At 32.0% G+C, this 16,948-nt stretch overlaps 3 protein-coding genes across 6 annotated transcripts in view; 1 reads left to right on the forward strand and 2 right to left on the reverse strand.

The window, feature by feature from the left end:
- LOC105201903 (nuclear hormone receptor FTZ-F1) overlaps positions 1-5,873 on the forward strand; it is a 33,019-nt gene extending 27,146 nt beyond the window's left edge. The window contains exons 2-5 of the mRNA XM_039453360.1: positions 1,795-2,621; positions 3,641-3,899; positions 4,389-4,489; positions 4,579-5,873. Coding sequence (XP_039309294.1) covers positions 1,795-2,621; positions 3,641-3,899; positions 4,389-4,489; positions 4,579-4,725 — 1,334 coding nt within the window. The 3' untranslated portion in view covers positions 4,726-5,873. The remainder of the gene's footprint in view (positions 1-1,794; positions 2,622-3,640; positions 3,900-4,388; positions 4,490-4,578) is intronic.
- A 3,203-nt stretch (positions 5,874-9,076) lies between these two features.
- On the reverse strand, positions 9,077-16,841 carry LOC105201826 (protein arginine N-methyltransferase 5). 4 transcript variants are annotated; one of them, XR_005575525.1, is made up of 13 exons: positions 16,691-16,841; positions 16,377-16,567; positions 16,163-16,281; positions 15,818-16,044; positions 15,194-15,373; positions 14,893-15,102; positions 14,595-14,800; positions 14,410-14,532; positions 13,948-14,123; positions 13,655-13,858; positions 13,406-13,587; positions 10,898-13,325; positions 9,077-9,503 (listed from the first exon to the last, which is right to left on the reverse strand). XR_005575525.1 is itself a non-coding variant. In XM_011170041.3 (13 exons), the coding sequence occupies exons 2-12, from the start codon at positions 16,463-16,465 to the stop codon at positions 13,173-13,175; spliced, it is 1,869 nt and encodes a 622-aa protein (XP_011168343.1). In that variant the 5' UTR covers positions 16,466-16,567; positions 16,691-16,841; the 3' UTR covers positions 9,374-9,503; position 13,172. The 4 variants fall into 4 exon arrangements, 2 of the variants coding, with proteins under 2 accessions (XP_011168343.1, XP_039309295.1); XM_011170041.3 differs by having other exon boundaries at positions 9,374-9,503; positions 13,172-13,325; XM_039453361.1 differs by lacking the exon at positions 9,077-9,503 and adding an exon at positions 10,106-10,243 and having other exon boundaries at positions 13,172-13,325.
- Positions 9,274-11,042, reverse strand: LOC105201827 (glycine cleavage system H protein, mitochondrial). Its single transcript, XM_011170042.2, has 3 exons — positions 10,898-11,042; positions 10,100-10,243; positions 9,274-9,503 (listed from the first exon to the last, which is right to left on the reverse strand). The coding sequence occupies exons 1-3, from the start codon at positions 11,040-11,042 to the stop codon at positions 9,274-9,276; spliced, it is 519 nt and encodes a 172-aa protein (XP_011168344.1).
- Positions 16,842-16,948: the final 107 nt, after the last annotated feature.

The following is a 16,948-nucleotide window of genomic DNA, read 5'->3' on the forward strand; positions in this document are numbered from 1 at the left end:
AGTCATAGCATTTATAGAAACATTTAAATGATATCGTCCACGATATGGATTTTAAATTGTGCTTTTCTCGAATGATTCGAAAGGCGTATCAATCAAGCAAGCGATACGCAATTGTAATTTGATCTCATAAATTTGTTGGGGAATCTGTGATATTCTTTAATTAAATCGAGAGTAATCACTTGGGGTACTTTTTCAACATCTCAACAGCGAGAAAAGGAAGCTTAGTGTAGTAATTTTTGTTATTAATTGAGAATCCGTACTTATTTTTATCATTCCTGCTTTTTAAAAAAAATATATCAAATATAAGTACCCTAACAGCACAAGATATCATATGAGTATTCTAGAATATTCATAATATCATACGAATCATATTCGTACAATATCATAATAGCATACATATATCCGATATCATAATATTTATACGATATCATGTGCTGTTAGAGTATTGAGTATAAATTTATATACATACATATTAAAGTCAAATAAATTATAGAATGTTATCGATCGATTACGCGAAAAAAACTAAATGACTATTCTGAGCTCAACTTGGATTTTTCGATATTCGAGCTTAGCGTTTTTAATTAATATCTACATTTCAAAATTCCATGAGACTAAAATCATTACATTTAAATGACGAACAATCGCATACTTATTTATCGAAAATTTATATTCTCTAAGTAACATATAATTCAGGAGCTACTGGCAAAACATCTTGATGTATTCGTCAAAGAAAAATCGACTCCGCGATTATGGCTGGGAATTCATAAAATTCAAATTTACGTCACGTTAAATCTACTTATATACATACGTGTGTGTGTGTGTGTGTGTGTGTGTGTGTGTTTTTACACAAGAGTATTCGAAACAACCCAACGACGAAATTCGATCAATCTCGCGCGGCAGATGGCTCGTTATCAGCAGTTAGTTTGAAGAAGCCGGCTTTAGACGCATTTATTCGCGATAGCGTAGCGCAGAACGTAGAAACGCGCGGGATATGTCGAATACAATGATTTGCGGAGCGCACATGCACGCGCGCGTGTATGCGTGTAATAGAAATAGCAGGCGGTGCATTCTCACGTTTTTGTCCTACTTATCCGACGATTAGTCGTGACTTCCGCTTTTGTTCGACTCGAAAGACCGCGCTTCTTCAAGGTTATTGATTCGTTTGATCGCGCGCGCAGATTTTTCTCGGGATCCGAATAACGCGATCCACCGATCGTTTTAAGGTCGCTTTTCGTATTCAAAATTGAGGGTTGATCGCAGATAATCGAAAAATTTTAAGTTTTTCGATTATCTGCGATCTTGAATTTTCTGTTTATTTTCGAAACTCGTGTAAAATTGTCTAGATATTTACTCAAATTCTGAGATGTGAAATTAAATCTTCACTAGGGAGGAAGATATTTTTTGTTATTAAATAGAATGATATGTTTCAAATCATTCGAAATCATAAAATTTGCTGTAAGTCTACAACGCGTAGGAGATAAATAAAAATATAATAAACTTTCCATTGAAATTAGCAATATCTCGTAAGACTGAGAAAAAAATCAATTTTTTCATTTGACATCTAAATATGTTTCACATTTGCTACATTCTCTAAAAAATTAGATGCAACTCGGCTTTCGGATGATAACGAACAGTTAAGAAACGAAGAATTTATTTAAAAATAAAAAAAAACCGGTAGGCGCTACGCGACTTTTAAGGATTAATTAAAAGTTTAAGAATATATAATACTCTCGATCGCTAAACGTGACGTGTGTACGCGCCAGGCTGAATAAGCAATTGTTCCTATTGTTCCAGCTGTGCGGGCGGACAGAATGCGAGGCGGTAGAAACAAATTCGGGCCCATGTACAAGAGGGATAGGGCGCGGAAGCTGCAGCTGATACGACAACGGCAACTGGCGATCCAGACGATTCGCGGCAGCCTTGGCGATCCGACCAGCTATTCGTCCGCAGTCGCACCCTTGATGCACATCAAGCAGGAGATCCAAATACCTCAGGTCTCGAGTCTGACCTCGTCGCCGGACTCAAGCCCGTCCCCCGCGACCGTGGCCGCGGGTCTGGTCACGACGCAAGCCGGCGGCAGTGGGGCCGGCCAGCACCAGCTGATCGCACCATCCAGTCAGCCCATCATCGGGACCAGCGGTGGTGGTGGTGGTGGTGCTGGTGGTGCTGGTGCTGGTGGTGGTGGCGGTGGCGGCGGCGGCGGCGGCAGCGGCGGCGGTGGTGGCAGCGGCGGTGGCGGAGGCGGCGGTGGCGGCAGTCACAATCACTTGCACAACCTCAACCCGGGTCTGGACAGCAAACTCTGGGCCGCCAACTCCACCACCCCCGGCACGAAGGTCTTCAACTTCGGCGAGCAATCTGCGCAGCCACACGGCGGCGGGATGCCGAGCTACGCGCCCAACCCTCCCGTCGCCCTCAAGACACTTAGCCCAATTATAAGGGAATTTATGTTGTCGATCGATGACCGCGAGTGGCAGACGTCTCTCTTCTCTTTGTTGCAAAATCAAACGTATAATCAGTGTGAAGTGGACTTGTTCGAATTAATGTGCAAAGTGCTCGATCAGAATTTGTTTTCGCAGGTAGACTGGGCTAGAAATTCGACGTTCTTCAAAGATCTCAAGGTAAGCATCTCGGACATTTTAGATCGCCGTTGATCTTTTCTAGAATGACACGTCAATTGTAATCCTTTTTTCTTTCTTTTTTCTTTTTTTTCCCCATTTCTTCGTCATCATCGCAAATTTGAGATTATTGCTCTTTTTCGCCCATATTTTGATTTAATGTAAAGATAATCGTGAAAAATGTGAAAATGTATAATGACGTACGCGCATGTTAAAGGTAAGCGCAACAATTTTGTCGAGAATCTCCTCGACGAGAAAAGTTGGTTCTTACCGATAAATAACTCGTTGCTTGGCCTGCTTGGTGCCATGAGCGGGGATGTGAGGTAACCAGCGGCATTGCACAATCACTGAATGATTTCAAGCATCGCCTCATATCTAGGTCATAACAAGATACGTTTCTGGGTTATGGCGGTTGCCCCAAAGCAGGACCGCGTTAATTATAAATTGCATACTTCAACCGGTTGTAATAACTTTTTATTTTTGCACTTTTTATTTCAACACGGCGGATTTGTTAACGACGATACAAAACAGACTGAGGCCATTTTGTTGAAACTTTTCATCGACAATATGGTACATTGCCGACTGATCTTCACTACAGTCCTCTTAAAATCGTGTTGCGCTTCTAAAAGATTTTTTTTAATGCGTTTCTTTCTCAATTTTTGTAAAATGATTTATATAATATAAATCGTCACATATATTTTCTATTTAAAAAAAAAAGAACATTTTTTGGTTTAACAAAAACGAACCATTTGAGATACAATTAATATTTATCAAATATTTTTAAATTGCAAGTAAAATTATTTGTATTTAATTTATACATACAAATAATTTTTCCATTTTAGAAATTTTTCCATTTATCACTCGTTTTTTAATTCAATTAATTTTGAAATCATTTTATTGTTATGATTTTTACCTCAAATATTAAATTTGGGATAGAATATAATTATCCTATATCCATATTTCTCTGTATAAATATACAGATTTATTATATCTAACATTTGTACGGTAATGTTATTTGTTAGGTGGATGATCAAATGAAGTTATTACAACACTCTTGGTCGGACATGCTAGTGCTGGATCATCTTCATCACAGGTTACACAATAATCTGCCTGATGAGACGACACTTCACAATGGCCAAAAATTTGATCTTCTTTGCCTCGGCCTACTTGGAGTTCCTTCCTTGGCCGAAACCTTCAGGGAACTATCCAAGACACTTCAGGAACTAAAATTCGATGTCCCCGAATATATATGCATGAAATTCTTAATGCTATTGAATCACGGTAAGTCAAATTATATATATATGTGTGTACACACACACACACACACACACACACACACACACACACACACACACACACACACACGCACGCACGCACGCACGCACGCACGCACGCACACACACACATACATACATACATACATACATACATACATACATACTTATATACATACATACATACATACATACATACATACACATATAAACACTTGTGTTCGTTTCATAAGTGATGAGCTTTGAGAGACAATAGATGATAGTTAAATTGGTAAGATACATGTTGTCACGTTTTATTTTGTAGCTTTGTAAAATTGTAACAAAGCAAAGATCGCATCGCATAGAGTTTTCGCATCACTTACGTGAAATTCATTACACGATGTAACTTAACTTGCTTTTTTAACTTCAAATAAATACCTTATTCCAGTATCTTGTAATGCTCAAGTCAAACTTATACATATCTTTTGCATAAATGCATATATTTAATTTCTTACAGAGGTTCGTGGACTAATAAATAAGAAACATGTGCAAGAAAGTCATGAACAGGTTCAACAGGCGCTTATGGAATACACAGTAAATAATCACCCATCTGTACTGGTATGTTTTATTGCGAAATGTTCCCCGATATACTTTACCTAAAACGACTTAATTAGATATTTAATTGTCCTTATTTTCTATCTATTTAGGATAAATTTAACAAGCTGCTGGCAGTATTACCGGATATTCACGAGGTGGCAACTAAGGGAGAAGAGCATCTTTATCAGAAACATTGTAACGGAGGCGCGCCAACGCAAACGCTTCTCATGGAGATGCTTCACGCCAAGAGAAAATGAAACGATCAGTTTTACTTGGTAATCTTTGCCATCGAATAAGATAAAAAGTCCGTTATTACACATATGTGTGTATATACATATACCAGATATATGTATATATATATATATACATATATCAAAAGTCTTGTTAATGCCCCTAATCGTGAGACAGAGTGGACCTCAAAGTACCTATTAAGAGCTAAAACGCTGCTAAGGTATCGGACCAAATAAAGGGGCCCTGGTTCATGAAATACCTATGCATACAAATCAAGTATAGACGTACATACTTTACACATAATATATATATATATATATATATATATATATATATATATATATATATACATAGTATATGTATTATAAAGTGTATCTAAATATATAAACACAATGACATATATTTTCTATATTTGATGTTGAAGTTTTAGAGATGTATCCATGGAGAATTACCTGTTAATTACCTGTTAATGGGTATAAGCGCAGGGAAACAGTAAGCAAGATGCCTTGAAAACAGTACAAAGGGTGGTTAACACAAAATATTGGTCAAAGGGCAGGCAACTTTTGTCTAAATAAGTAAAGCTATTTTTCTAATACTTATAGAGGCGAATTTTTTTATTTTTAAGCATACCACACTGAAGCCTTGCTCTCACTCGAATGAAATATTATCGTATTGCTAAAAGAGAATTAAATTCTCTCTCCAGATCAATTGTGCTTCTGCAAGGGATTCAATGGGCATATTTGAATGACAATGAACTTGCATGTGATATACATATGTGTTTGTCGCACGGCCACCTGGGCATCCTTAGGATTTCCTATAAAGAAAAAAAATCTGCATTTTTGTCACACTTGCACACAGCGGGGCTACTATATTGTAAATACTAGTTAACACATTCCAATTATGTTGTAAAGTACAGATCATGTTAAATATGTAATTACAATATTTTGTGTATAGTTGAATAATGAAATGAAATAAATATATTTCTGTTGCTCTTGAGGAAAATCATTAGCTACTTAATGTCTTCACTAATTTTAGGATCTTATTCATGTATTTTTCTTTATTACTTCTCAAATAGGTGGCGGAAAGGAATAACTACAAATTGCGATATTTTACTATTGTATGTTGTATCATAATAAAGATTCTGTTTAAGAAATAAAAGAATCATTGGAGCAAGGTTTATGTGGTCCTATATTGTCTAACGATTAATTCTAAATGCATAAGATAATATTAATCGTATCGCAGTTGTTAAATAAAAGAAAATATTTAGTAAATGTTAAGCTAGCGATCGAAAGTGTAGTAATTTTTCACTAATAGATTATTATTATTATTAATTATTACTATTATTATTGTTTAGCCAATAGTCAGAAATTCTTCAGTGCTGTGAAGGCTGTCTTTTCGACGCCTGTGGTATTTGAAGCCATTGGAAATTACATATTGTGTCAGATGCAAAGTTTAAACATGACAATAGAGACAGAAATCTTTCCTTGTACTAATAGATTGGTAATATTATCCGTTGCGACTCCTCTTGTTTTTATTCACGTATCAAACACGTACCTGTTGCAGAAAAGGCTATTTTATTACTTTCACTTTTTCCACCGATCTTTCAATACATTTAACTAGGTGTAAAGCGTTGGTAAGCGTGAAACTTGATGTCTCATCATAGATTAAGACTCGAGTGTTAAATCAAATCAAGAGGAACGGTGACGAGTATTATTATCACGTAATTAAATATTTTCGCGGGAGCAACGCATGTACTTATTGCGCGAGTAAAGATTTGTGTCCACTTGTCAGATTTGATCTTATATGATATAGAATATACTAATGTTCCCAAATTTTCAAATCGTCCTGTTTTCCATGTTAAACACGAAACTGAAAGCAGCCTAGGCTTATCACTGTTCTCATTTACAATAACGCTTCTTGAAAAGAAAGAAAAATATTATTTTTATTTAACTCACGACACGAATGACTACCTCTTCATATCTGTATTAAGTTTTTATATTTTTACATTTTTAGTAACCACATACCTCAGAATAGACACCCAGATAGCAATTTGAATGGAATGAATGAATGTAACATGCATAAATATTTTTAATTCGTGTAGTGTGTATAATTACACGTTAAGAAGCTACGATGTAATACAACTTATTAAAAGTATCGTACCCATTGTATGTCCACACGTTATTAGATCTTAGTTAACTATTAATATTGTATTTTCTGCAAATTAGTTCATAATTCTGTCGTTTATCATGTATTAGTTACTACTGTCTCACATTTGAGAAATTTCGCTTTAAATCATACATTGCTGTTTGGGTAAGACAAGTTCATGCTACCGTTTATTTATTGTATCGTCTTTTTTTCATCTCTGAAACATTCTGCTGAACGTGTCGGTCTGATAATTTTGGAACAAGTCGTACTAATCGCAAATATCATATGTTAATGAGAAAAAATTCTTCAAAAAAAAAAAAGAAAAGGAAAAAGATAGCTCTAAATTAATATATTCTGTATATACATGTTTGTATGTAGAATAAGGCATATAAAGCATGACATGTTAATCTCCTTTAAACTTTAATTTTAGGAAAAGACGTTTTTTTCTGTAAATATTGTAGAACTTTGAAGAGAATATTTAACGGCGATAATAGTTTTATCAGAGACGTGCCATTTTTGTGCAAATGATAAAAATGTTTCTTTTTTTTTCGTGTGAAACATTATTATTTTTCCTAATGAATTAGAGCAAGTCAATTCATAGTATGATCCTTTTAACATTAATATAAGTTAGCTACAGCATCTAAAAGCTCTCTGTAATTGGGCATTAAATAACGTGTAAGTTTATGAAGAATACACGTATAAAATACCAATTACAGATAGAGCATTTGCGAGGATATTTCTATTAATACAAAAATTCTGTAAGCGTGCTTAAAACTTACGCATGAATGTTAAAAAGAATTATACTATTGGAAAAAAAACGATCATTGTTACTCTACCAAGATAGCATCAAGTATATAGACGCTATACGTTCTCTTGAAATCCTTTTTAATTTTTACAATTTTTACTTTTTAAACGGTCTTTCTTCTAAAATTGTGGTATTTTCCTAAAATATTAATATGTCATGTTCCAAATGCTTCATTCTGTATACACATCATTCCCGATTAACGACTCGATCTATTACAACACGTTTATTAACCATTGTAATTAGTGAATACAATTATAGCGTTGTGTACATTTTTTATGTTAAATATGTACAGTTACCAATTATGATTGGCAAATAATCTAATTTAATATCTACGTGATTCTTTGATCCAATAAATCGTTGAAATAAAGTTTAAAAGGGAAAACTATTATGCGTTGTTAACACTGCCATTAACAGTTGGCAATTGTAAATTATGTAGAAAAATTAATTGACTGTAAATATATCTTTATTATTAACAGATAATTGTTCCTTTCTAGAGAGCTAACAATACTATTTTTTATATATTGTATTGGTTGAAACCCATAGTGATATTACTTCCCTCATTTTGGAACTTTAGGATGGCTATCCGGTAACGAAATATTTAAAAAAAAAATTAAAAATAATCTAAAATCAGTCAGTATCCCTTTTGTGAAATTCGAGAATAATATCTGGCGATCATACATTCTTATTAGGATATACAATTATTACAAAATTTTAAAATCTTTGTGCGCTCAAAAAAAAGAATTGTATCATAATTCGTAACTCGAATGCTGTTATTCATGTATTATCAAACAATGTGTGTATGTGTACACACACACACACATATACACACACATACATACATATACATACATATATATATATATATATATATATATATATATCTCACAAGATTTGTTTGCTTTGTATAAATACAAATTGAAGAACAGTGACTAATAAAAATATTGCAACTATCGCAATCAATATCAATGTTGACTTGTGCTGAAACACAACATCTTTACGTGTTAAAATCTCTATATTGAATTATATTTTTATGTGTGTGTATGTGTTTGTGTGTATGTGTGTGTGTGTGTGTAATACGTCACATACAACTTCATTTAATTTTGCAGTAAATAATTTTCGATATCATTCTAACATGAATTAATTAAGATCATATATGACATTGGAAAAACATTAAATGCTTGCTTGCTCGATGCACTAATTTCTTTCATTAACATTTCTATTATAAAATTACTGGAGTAATAGATGTATAACTCCAGCTGTAACCAAGGTGCAAATACAACCTTATTTTTCGTAAAACACATCATATATTTAAAATGAATACTTAGCATATTTTGAATTTTGTATGAATTGTACAAATTGATACAAATAGTAAGACAAAGGTATGTCATTCTACATCTCTATGTAGTTTACATCAAATTGCACACGCATTAATTTTTGGATAAGTTTTAATTAAATCGTACGTGAACATATTGTACGAACAATTATAGTAAAAATGTCTTTCAAGTGTTTCAATAAGATCATTGAAATCTCGAGTGGTGTCTTTAAACAGAACATACAATTTTTGATATTACTGATTTGATTCAAATTCTACGTTAGAGAAAAATTTTCTAGCGTAAGTATAAATTTAATGTGCATCTGATTTTAAAAACGAATTATAATCCTCCTCATTCATTAGACTCTTGAGCTCGTCTGGATCGCTTAACTCTACTTTGAATAGCCAACCATCTTTGTAACAAGATTTATTAATTAATGCGGGTTTATTTTCCACCGCCTCATTTTTCTCCGTAACTTTTCCGCTGACCGGACTTATTAGTTCCGAAGCTGCCTTCACTGATTCCAGAGCTCCGCATTCCTCTATAAAAAAATAACACAGTTACATAAAATCTGCGAAACACATTTCAAATTTTTATTTTAAATTTAAAAATTAGGCTGATGCACAAATTAAAAAAAGGGATAAGACAACGCTTAAACCGATAATAATTAAGGCCTTGTGCACAAAGATTGAAGGAATATTAAATATTAGGAATAAGAGTAAAAATTTTAGAATTAACTTCTTTAATAAATATTAAATGAAAAGCATAATATCAACGCAAAATATAATACATGAATATATTATATGAAAAACAACATAACTTATTATTTATCATTAGTGTTTATTGAGGAAATTGACTCTAAAACTCCAATTCTTATTCCTAATATTTAATGTTCCATGCACAGAATCCAAGTTTCTTGTGTCTTACCAACAGCTTTGGTTTTTATTATGTACTTTTCCTTTATTATTTGTATATATCTTAAAGCTTCATTATAAATTGTAAGAAATAAGAAAAAAAAATGTTATACATAAAATAGTAATTTTTTTCAACAAGACATTCTAGTATGTGTTTCTAGAGACAATGCTTTTAATTTCTGAAATTTAGTCACGCTAGGTAAGAAAGCGTCGTATCAGCTACCATCTTTTTTGATTATAGATCCTACGTCGGGAAGCTGCGCGTACACCACATCCCCGAGCGCATCCTGCGCGTAATCCGATATACCGACTGTGCCGATTTTGCCGTCTACTGTTATCCATTCGTGCTTATCGGTGTATAATCGTTCTGAAAAATCACGCATTTATCTCACAACTGCGACTCGATAATAACGCAACGTTTGTTTAAGCAAAATTGCATCATTAGAGATACAAATTTAGATACACAATATTAAATATTCGTACAGCGACAATGGAAAAATGTGACGACATACAGTTCGACTAACTTGATCGGCTGAATTATTTTTGTTAGCACAAATAAAATTATTTATTTTTTGTCGTTCAATATATAGAAAAAGTTAAATTAAAAACAAGAAGTTGAATTAGAAATTTCGCATTTCTCAACAATTCTGCCGGCCAAAATTATCATTAGTTGAATTCGTCATTATTTTAACTGAAGAACCGTTTTGTATGTATATATTATTACATAATACTTATATTATTGATTTATTATGTAATAACATTTACATATACGTACATACAGTTTATATATGCGCGCGCACGTGTGAATAATCAATATTATTTGTTCGCGATCAATGATCAATGATTGACAGTTTAAATTTTAAAGAAAGCGAACAAAATTCGCGATAGACGATACTTGGCGACCGAATCGTTTCCTCGTGTCACAAATAGTCTTTGCAAACACGTATTGGCGCTGTTGAAAAAGTCAAGACAGCGATCTCGAGTCGATGATTCTCGCTTCGCGTGTACGGCGTATACTCACCATCTCGCAAGCACCGAGTTGTGGTTATGGATCGCGCCATGGCGAGAGGTATTTTCGATTTTGCGGCTGTGCCGAGCAAACCGCTATGCGAGACCGCGAGCGTCTTTACCGCACATTTGCTGATCTGAACGATCAATCTTGCCATTTTTCCTTCGTTGTCGCGATCACCGTGCGAGATCGTACACGAGATAACCTAACCTCACTCTGAATGCCACGCGCGAATGTACGACGTGCGACGTACGACGTGCGACCCGCGGCGAGAGTAAAACGGAGCGAATAATGAGACAAAGTTACGATCTAGCGAGCACGTTTCGACCGTTATCGGGTTACCCTCTCTTATCGCGTCTCGGAAATATGATCCAACTATGACGAGTTTTTTTTTTTTTTTAATTCAATGGTTGATCAACCACATTATACGCAAATGTAACTTTGCTCTGTAAAAGCTACACAATGCGATTGATCAATCGATGAATTAAAAAACTTGCTTTTATTTAAACCAGGTGTACCAGGAACTTCATCAGGAATAGTGAAAATAAATTTTTTTTCCAATTTTAGCCTCTTTTCCTTAGCTTGAAATACAAATGTTAATTGCGTACAAGCATAGAACAATCGCAAGTACAATTACCAAGCGACCTCCGATCTTTAAGCAATCAAGTTAGTTTTATATTTCTGTTATCAGCCAGTATCGTTAGCAACAATTGACATTTAGATATACATTACTTGTTAAATTATAATCTTGAGAATATTTTCAGACTGTGAGAGTAGACATAAATTATAATTTACAATTTTGTAATGAAATAAGGAATGATGTATACAAATTTTACATTAGAGATCAGCAGACTCAATTTTTAAATATGATTTGCTCCAATTGAACATGATTAAATAATGCAAAAATAACTTGAAAAGTTGCACATACAATGTTTTTACTTATAGACAAAAATACAAATATAATCCATTTCTGATAATATAGAAGCAATTGTTGCATTACGTTTTTAATGTAGCTAAACTTTGTTATATTACATCACATTCTCATACATTTTACAATAATGAAGATATTAAATTGCTTGATTAATTCCATTAATTTTTGCATAATTACTTTCAATTTACATTGAGTTTCATTTTATTTCACAGATTTTGTTACCTAAAACTTTATTATTTGATTAATTCTCTTTTACTATTTAAAGTTATTTATAATTAAAATGTTCCCTGGATCTACATAGGTTAAATGAGAAGAAATATAAGAATTTCTTATAAGTGGTAATGCTTTCTTTTAGTATCTTCTATATTGATCCCATGAATCATTAGCAATAAAATTACATCTATAAATATTACATGTATCTCTTGTTTTTTCTTGTGCTTTAGTTATACAATGAAATCTAAGATAACTTTTGCTTCATACAAAATGATTTGATAGGACAATTTTTTTAGGCTTGTTTTATTAAATAAATTGGAAGCATTTATGTAAAAGATTTCAAGTCATTTGTAAAAAAATTAATATGCAAAAATTCATTGCAAAGTGTACATATATATGTATATATATTTGTGTATTGTAGCATTATTTTCCTTATCAATGCTAATCTTATAACATGTAGAAATTACACAATGTTTTTCGAATCACGTGAGTTTAAGAGGACAGTAACAGCACGTTTCGAGAACATCTCGTAACACATGTTATCAGAATTCTACCATATCAGTGACCTCATTGAATATCAGTGACCTGAGACATCAGCTTCATAATAAGAGATCCACAGTTGTATTATATAAAAAACCGTTTGCAAGGAAATATTCACATATCATATCTTTAATACAACTACAAGTACACTTTCCTTTATTAATCATTTTGCATTATCAATGATTACCTGATACTGAATAAATAGCGGGTAACAAAAAGTACACGTTTGAGTACGTACCTTTGAAGCCTAAGTGAAACAAATATTTCAATAACATTTTGAAATAAACAATTGTTTTAAAAATACTTGTTGCGTTATATATGTAAATAAAAAATTCGTATTTTACGTTACGTCAAGTTTTATATCAAATTGAAGCTTTTAATCGCGCTAGTTAGTGTTAATGTCATAAAATAAATCTCGTAAATTTGAAATAAAATTAATATTAAAAATATTCGGATATAGAATACTGTTTGGATATTCAAAAAATATGTTATTAAGTATCTAGTTAAAAAATTCAACTAAATACTTAATAACTTAATTACGTCATCGCATACGTTTAGCGAGAAATTCTTGAATAAACAAGAAATAATCACAAAATCATTACATTATAATCCGATAGTGGAAAAACGTCCAGTTGAATTGTGAATTGAGACGGGAATGGGTTTGCTGAGACACCATTCATACCACACTTTTTTAGAGTCACATCTGCGCCAAAAATGAACCACTATTTCATCTCCTGCTTTTAATTGTACAGGCTCCTGCATCAAAATATTTTTGTCTTATTAAAAATTATATTTCACAAGTATACCTTAAAAGAAAAAAATTATTTTAAATATACCTTAAGTGGAAAAAAGATTGGAAACCAACTGAACATATCTGGACTATAAGTACTAGGTTCTATGCTTAATGTAATATGTTCATATAAAATTGCTGAGAAGTATCCTGAAAATCCATGTAATATGCAGTTCTGATCTACTTGAAAAGTTTTGGTTTCATATCTCGAATTATCAATAACAGCATCTAAAAGAAAATATAAATATGTAAAGAAAATAAAATAACTAAAATATAATTGATACTTTATACGAACCTATATTTGGATGTTTGAATGTAAAAAGTGGTTTTGGGTTTGCTATATCATATTTATTTTGAAGATGTACTACGTATGGAGTCTCAAAATGAGCTAATGGATGTTTATCTTTATCTCTGAGCTGTCTCACTTCGTTGTATAATTTAGAGGATTGCATAGGAGCTATGTATGAAGTATATGACTGTGGTATGTTAATTCCATCTTCTAATAAAAATTCCAAACATATCAAAATAGTTAGAAAAAAAATTAATATTATTAATGTAAATTTAGAAAATACAGCATGCACTGCAAACCTTTTAAGAACTTAAGGACATTATCTAAACATTCTGGAGACAATTCATTATCGCCAAAAGACCCAAGTAATTCAGAGATGATAATATCAGCTTTTTCTGGAGGATTCCATTCTCTCATATCACATGATACCACTGTAACTTTTTCTTTCCAGATCTTTCTTTGAAGGGTCTGTAAACTGTAAATATAGATGATGAAATGATGAACATGCGTATCTAATTTAGGGTTATATAAAATATGAATATATACATATAATGTTGACAAATAGTTTTCTACTTTGTTTTATTTCAGAAGAAATTAAAAATAATCTTTTTTTTCAACTACTTTTTGTCATTTTTAAATGGCTTTATTTTTCTTTTGATCTTTCTAGTATAGTTATATTATACTTAATAAAAACCACTTGGAAAACTATTGAAAAAATGAAAAGACTTCAATTAAACATAATTATTTGAAAATAATCTCACGTTATCACGGCATGAGGATTCTTCTCCACTGCGTATATCTTCACTTCCTGATGCGCCATTTCTGCGGCGTTTAAAGATGCGGTTACAAGCGGACCTCTTCCAGCACCAACGACCATAATAACTCTAAAAATTTGCAATTCTTATTCCTTTATGCATTATTACTTTGACTTTATGATTTGACTTACATTGTTCGTTTTTCCTCCATCTTTGATATTATTGCTTTAATAGCTTTATATGTAGCACTCTGATATTCTCGATATTTTACAGGATCCTTCTCAAATATTTCATAAGTTTGTGACTCAAGATTATCCACGAGTGGTTGTAATGGACATTGCAAATAGTCCTCATATCCTCGAGCAAATTTTTCCACTGTTCCATTACTTTGACATTTCTAAAAGAATAAAGATGTTATTTTTTACATTTTATAAAATTGTTATAAAAGTATTCATCTTTTAAAAATTTTATATAATTTCTTCAGTTTACCTTCCACAGATAATCAAGATAACTATAATAATAGCTAATGGTTTCGTAACGTGATGCGCCTGTTACAATAAATTGTACTTCTAAGGCAGCAAATCTTTTTACTAATTCTTGATGTGCCTTACAGAGTACTGGATATCCCTTTTTATTTGTTACAAATAACGTTGTCGGCATAATCAAACATCTCACTGGTTCTCCGAGCCATCTATTAATCTGGAAAAATTTTAATTCATATTAAGTTTATACATATTGCATTCATAATTTTACACTATTTTAATTTTAAAGTTTAATCTGCATACTATACCTCATCCTCATCAGGCAAGTCAAGACTGACAATTAATGCAATTCCCAATCTTTTATTATAATCACATATTACTCTAAAAGAATTCCACCATTCCCATGGATTTTCTTCTTCTGGACAATCCTCTGTTCTATAAGAATAGGCTTGTTTAATTGGATTCTCCATAGGAACTTGTATCCATACCTGTAATAATAAACACAATAAATTTCAACAATTTAAAAAACTATCAATTTATTTTATTCTATAGTTGTAAATAAAAAGTCAAAGATTTTATAGCGGTAAATATATTTCTTTGTTTTCAAACATAAATATTATTTTTAAAATTTTTTTTCCAAGTGCATATTTTCTATTACTTTAGTTACTTTTTACTCATCTTTTAATTTACAAAAATTACAAAATTATAACTGCTGCATTGTGTGAGTGTGTATATATAAATATATGTGTATATATAAATATATATTTCTTTGTTTTCAAACATAAATATTATTTAAAAAATTTTTTTTCCAAGTGCATATTTTCTATTACTTTAGTTACTTTTTATTCATCTTTTAATTTACAAAAATTACAAAATTATAACTGCTGTATTGTGTGAATGTGTATATATAAATATATGTGTGTGTGTGTTACCTGGAAAGTACAATTGTTATTTGTTATTTTATCAGAAATAACCCTTGCAAGATTCACATTTTTGTTTATTCCACATCTTAATTTAAAAGTCACACCTGATAAACCAAAATGGTTAGCTAAGCCTAATTCCTGATTCAAGGCTTCTTCGCTATTTTTCCTAACAATGGGATTAGTCGAATCAACATTGATAAATGGAGAAAACTTTCCAATTATTAAATTATTCCAATCTACAAAACACAAATATATATTTAATTGTAAAATTTTATTTTATAAATTGACTTACTTATTTAAAGTATAAATGTAATTAATATTATATGTATGTACATATAATTATATTTCATTTACCTGAACTATCTAAAATTAAGTCAGGCCTAGTAAATGGTCCTGCACGATTTTTGGCAGGACCCGAGATAAATTCTCTTTTAAATAAAGGATGAACCAAAGGGGCACAAATAAAATCATATCTAAAACCATGAATAAAAGTACAAATATGATATGTATGGATTGCATCACATAAATACATGCAATTTATTATAAACAGGCACAATTAACAACTTACTGTGAATCATGCGCATAAACTAAACAGTCCTTTAAATTTGCAGCACAGCAGAAATCTAACCCACAAGAAACTGGTCGCTGATTTGTCATTGTAATATATATAATTAAGTGATATACTTTCCGTTTTGGAAATATTTATAGATTAAGTAATAAATGTGATTTCAATTCCTTTTACACATCATATTAAATGACCTATAAAAATAAAAATGTAACTTAAAAAGTTTACTTCGTTACATATAAATTAAATTAAATAATAACCAATAAATTGTCAAAAATACTGATATTGATTTAATAATATTTTTGCTTTATACGTACCATGATTTAATGCTCAATGTAGTTCGATTAATAAATAAAATTGCACGTGCACAATGTGCATAAGGTTATGTTTCACGCAATGGATGCGTCTCAGGCTGCGGTCCACTTAGCGCTTCAAACGTTACAGAGTAGAGTCCTATATAAAGAGAGAAGCGACATCGAACCCCCACCACAACCTTCAGTATCCAATTGAGTCCTCCACCGCCATTTTGGGACCGCTCTAACGTTATCAAACACCATTCGTATCATTCTGCAACA

The sequence above is a fragment of the Solenopsis invicta genome, chromosome 9 (assembly GCF_016802725.1).
Source record: "Solenopsis invicta isolate M01_SB chromosome 9, UNIL_Sinv_3.0, whole genome shotgun sequence".
NCBI classification, from domain to species: Eukaryota; Metazoa; Arthropoda; class Insecta; order Hymenoptera; family Formicidae; genus Solenopsis; species Solenopsis invicta.

What these genes read in the sequence shown, in the direction of transcription:
- LOC105201827 (XM_011170042.2), bottom strand. Translation starts at nt 11,042, where the DNA reads ATGGCAAGATTGATCGTTCAGATCAGCAAATGTGCGGTAAAGACGCTC. An exon ending in AACTCGGTGCTTGCGAGATG is followed by an intron (nt 10,244 to 10,897) that starts GTGAGTATACGC and finishes GTGATTTTTCAG; the next exon opens with AACGATTATACACCGATAAG. An exon ending in ATCTATAATCAAAAAAGATG is followed by an intron (nt 9,504 to 10,099) that starts GTAGCTGATACG and finishes ATTTTTTTATAG; the next exon opens with AGGAATGCGGAGCTCTGGAA.
- LOC105201826 (XM_011170041.3), bottom strand. Translation starts at nt 16,465, where the DNA reads ATGACAAATCAGCGACCAGTTTCTTGTGGGTTAGATTTCTGCTGTGCT. An exon ending in ATAACAATTGTACTTTCCAG is followed by an intron (nt 15,374 to 15,817) that starts GTAACACACACA and finishes TTATTATTACAG; the next exon opens with GTATGGATACAAGTTCCTAT. An exon ending in ATGGAGGAAAAACGAACAAT is followed by an intron (nt 14,533 to 14,594) that starts GTAAGTCAAATC and finishes GCAAATTTTTAG; the next exon opens with AGTTATTATGGTCGTTGGTG.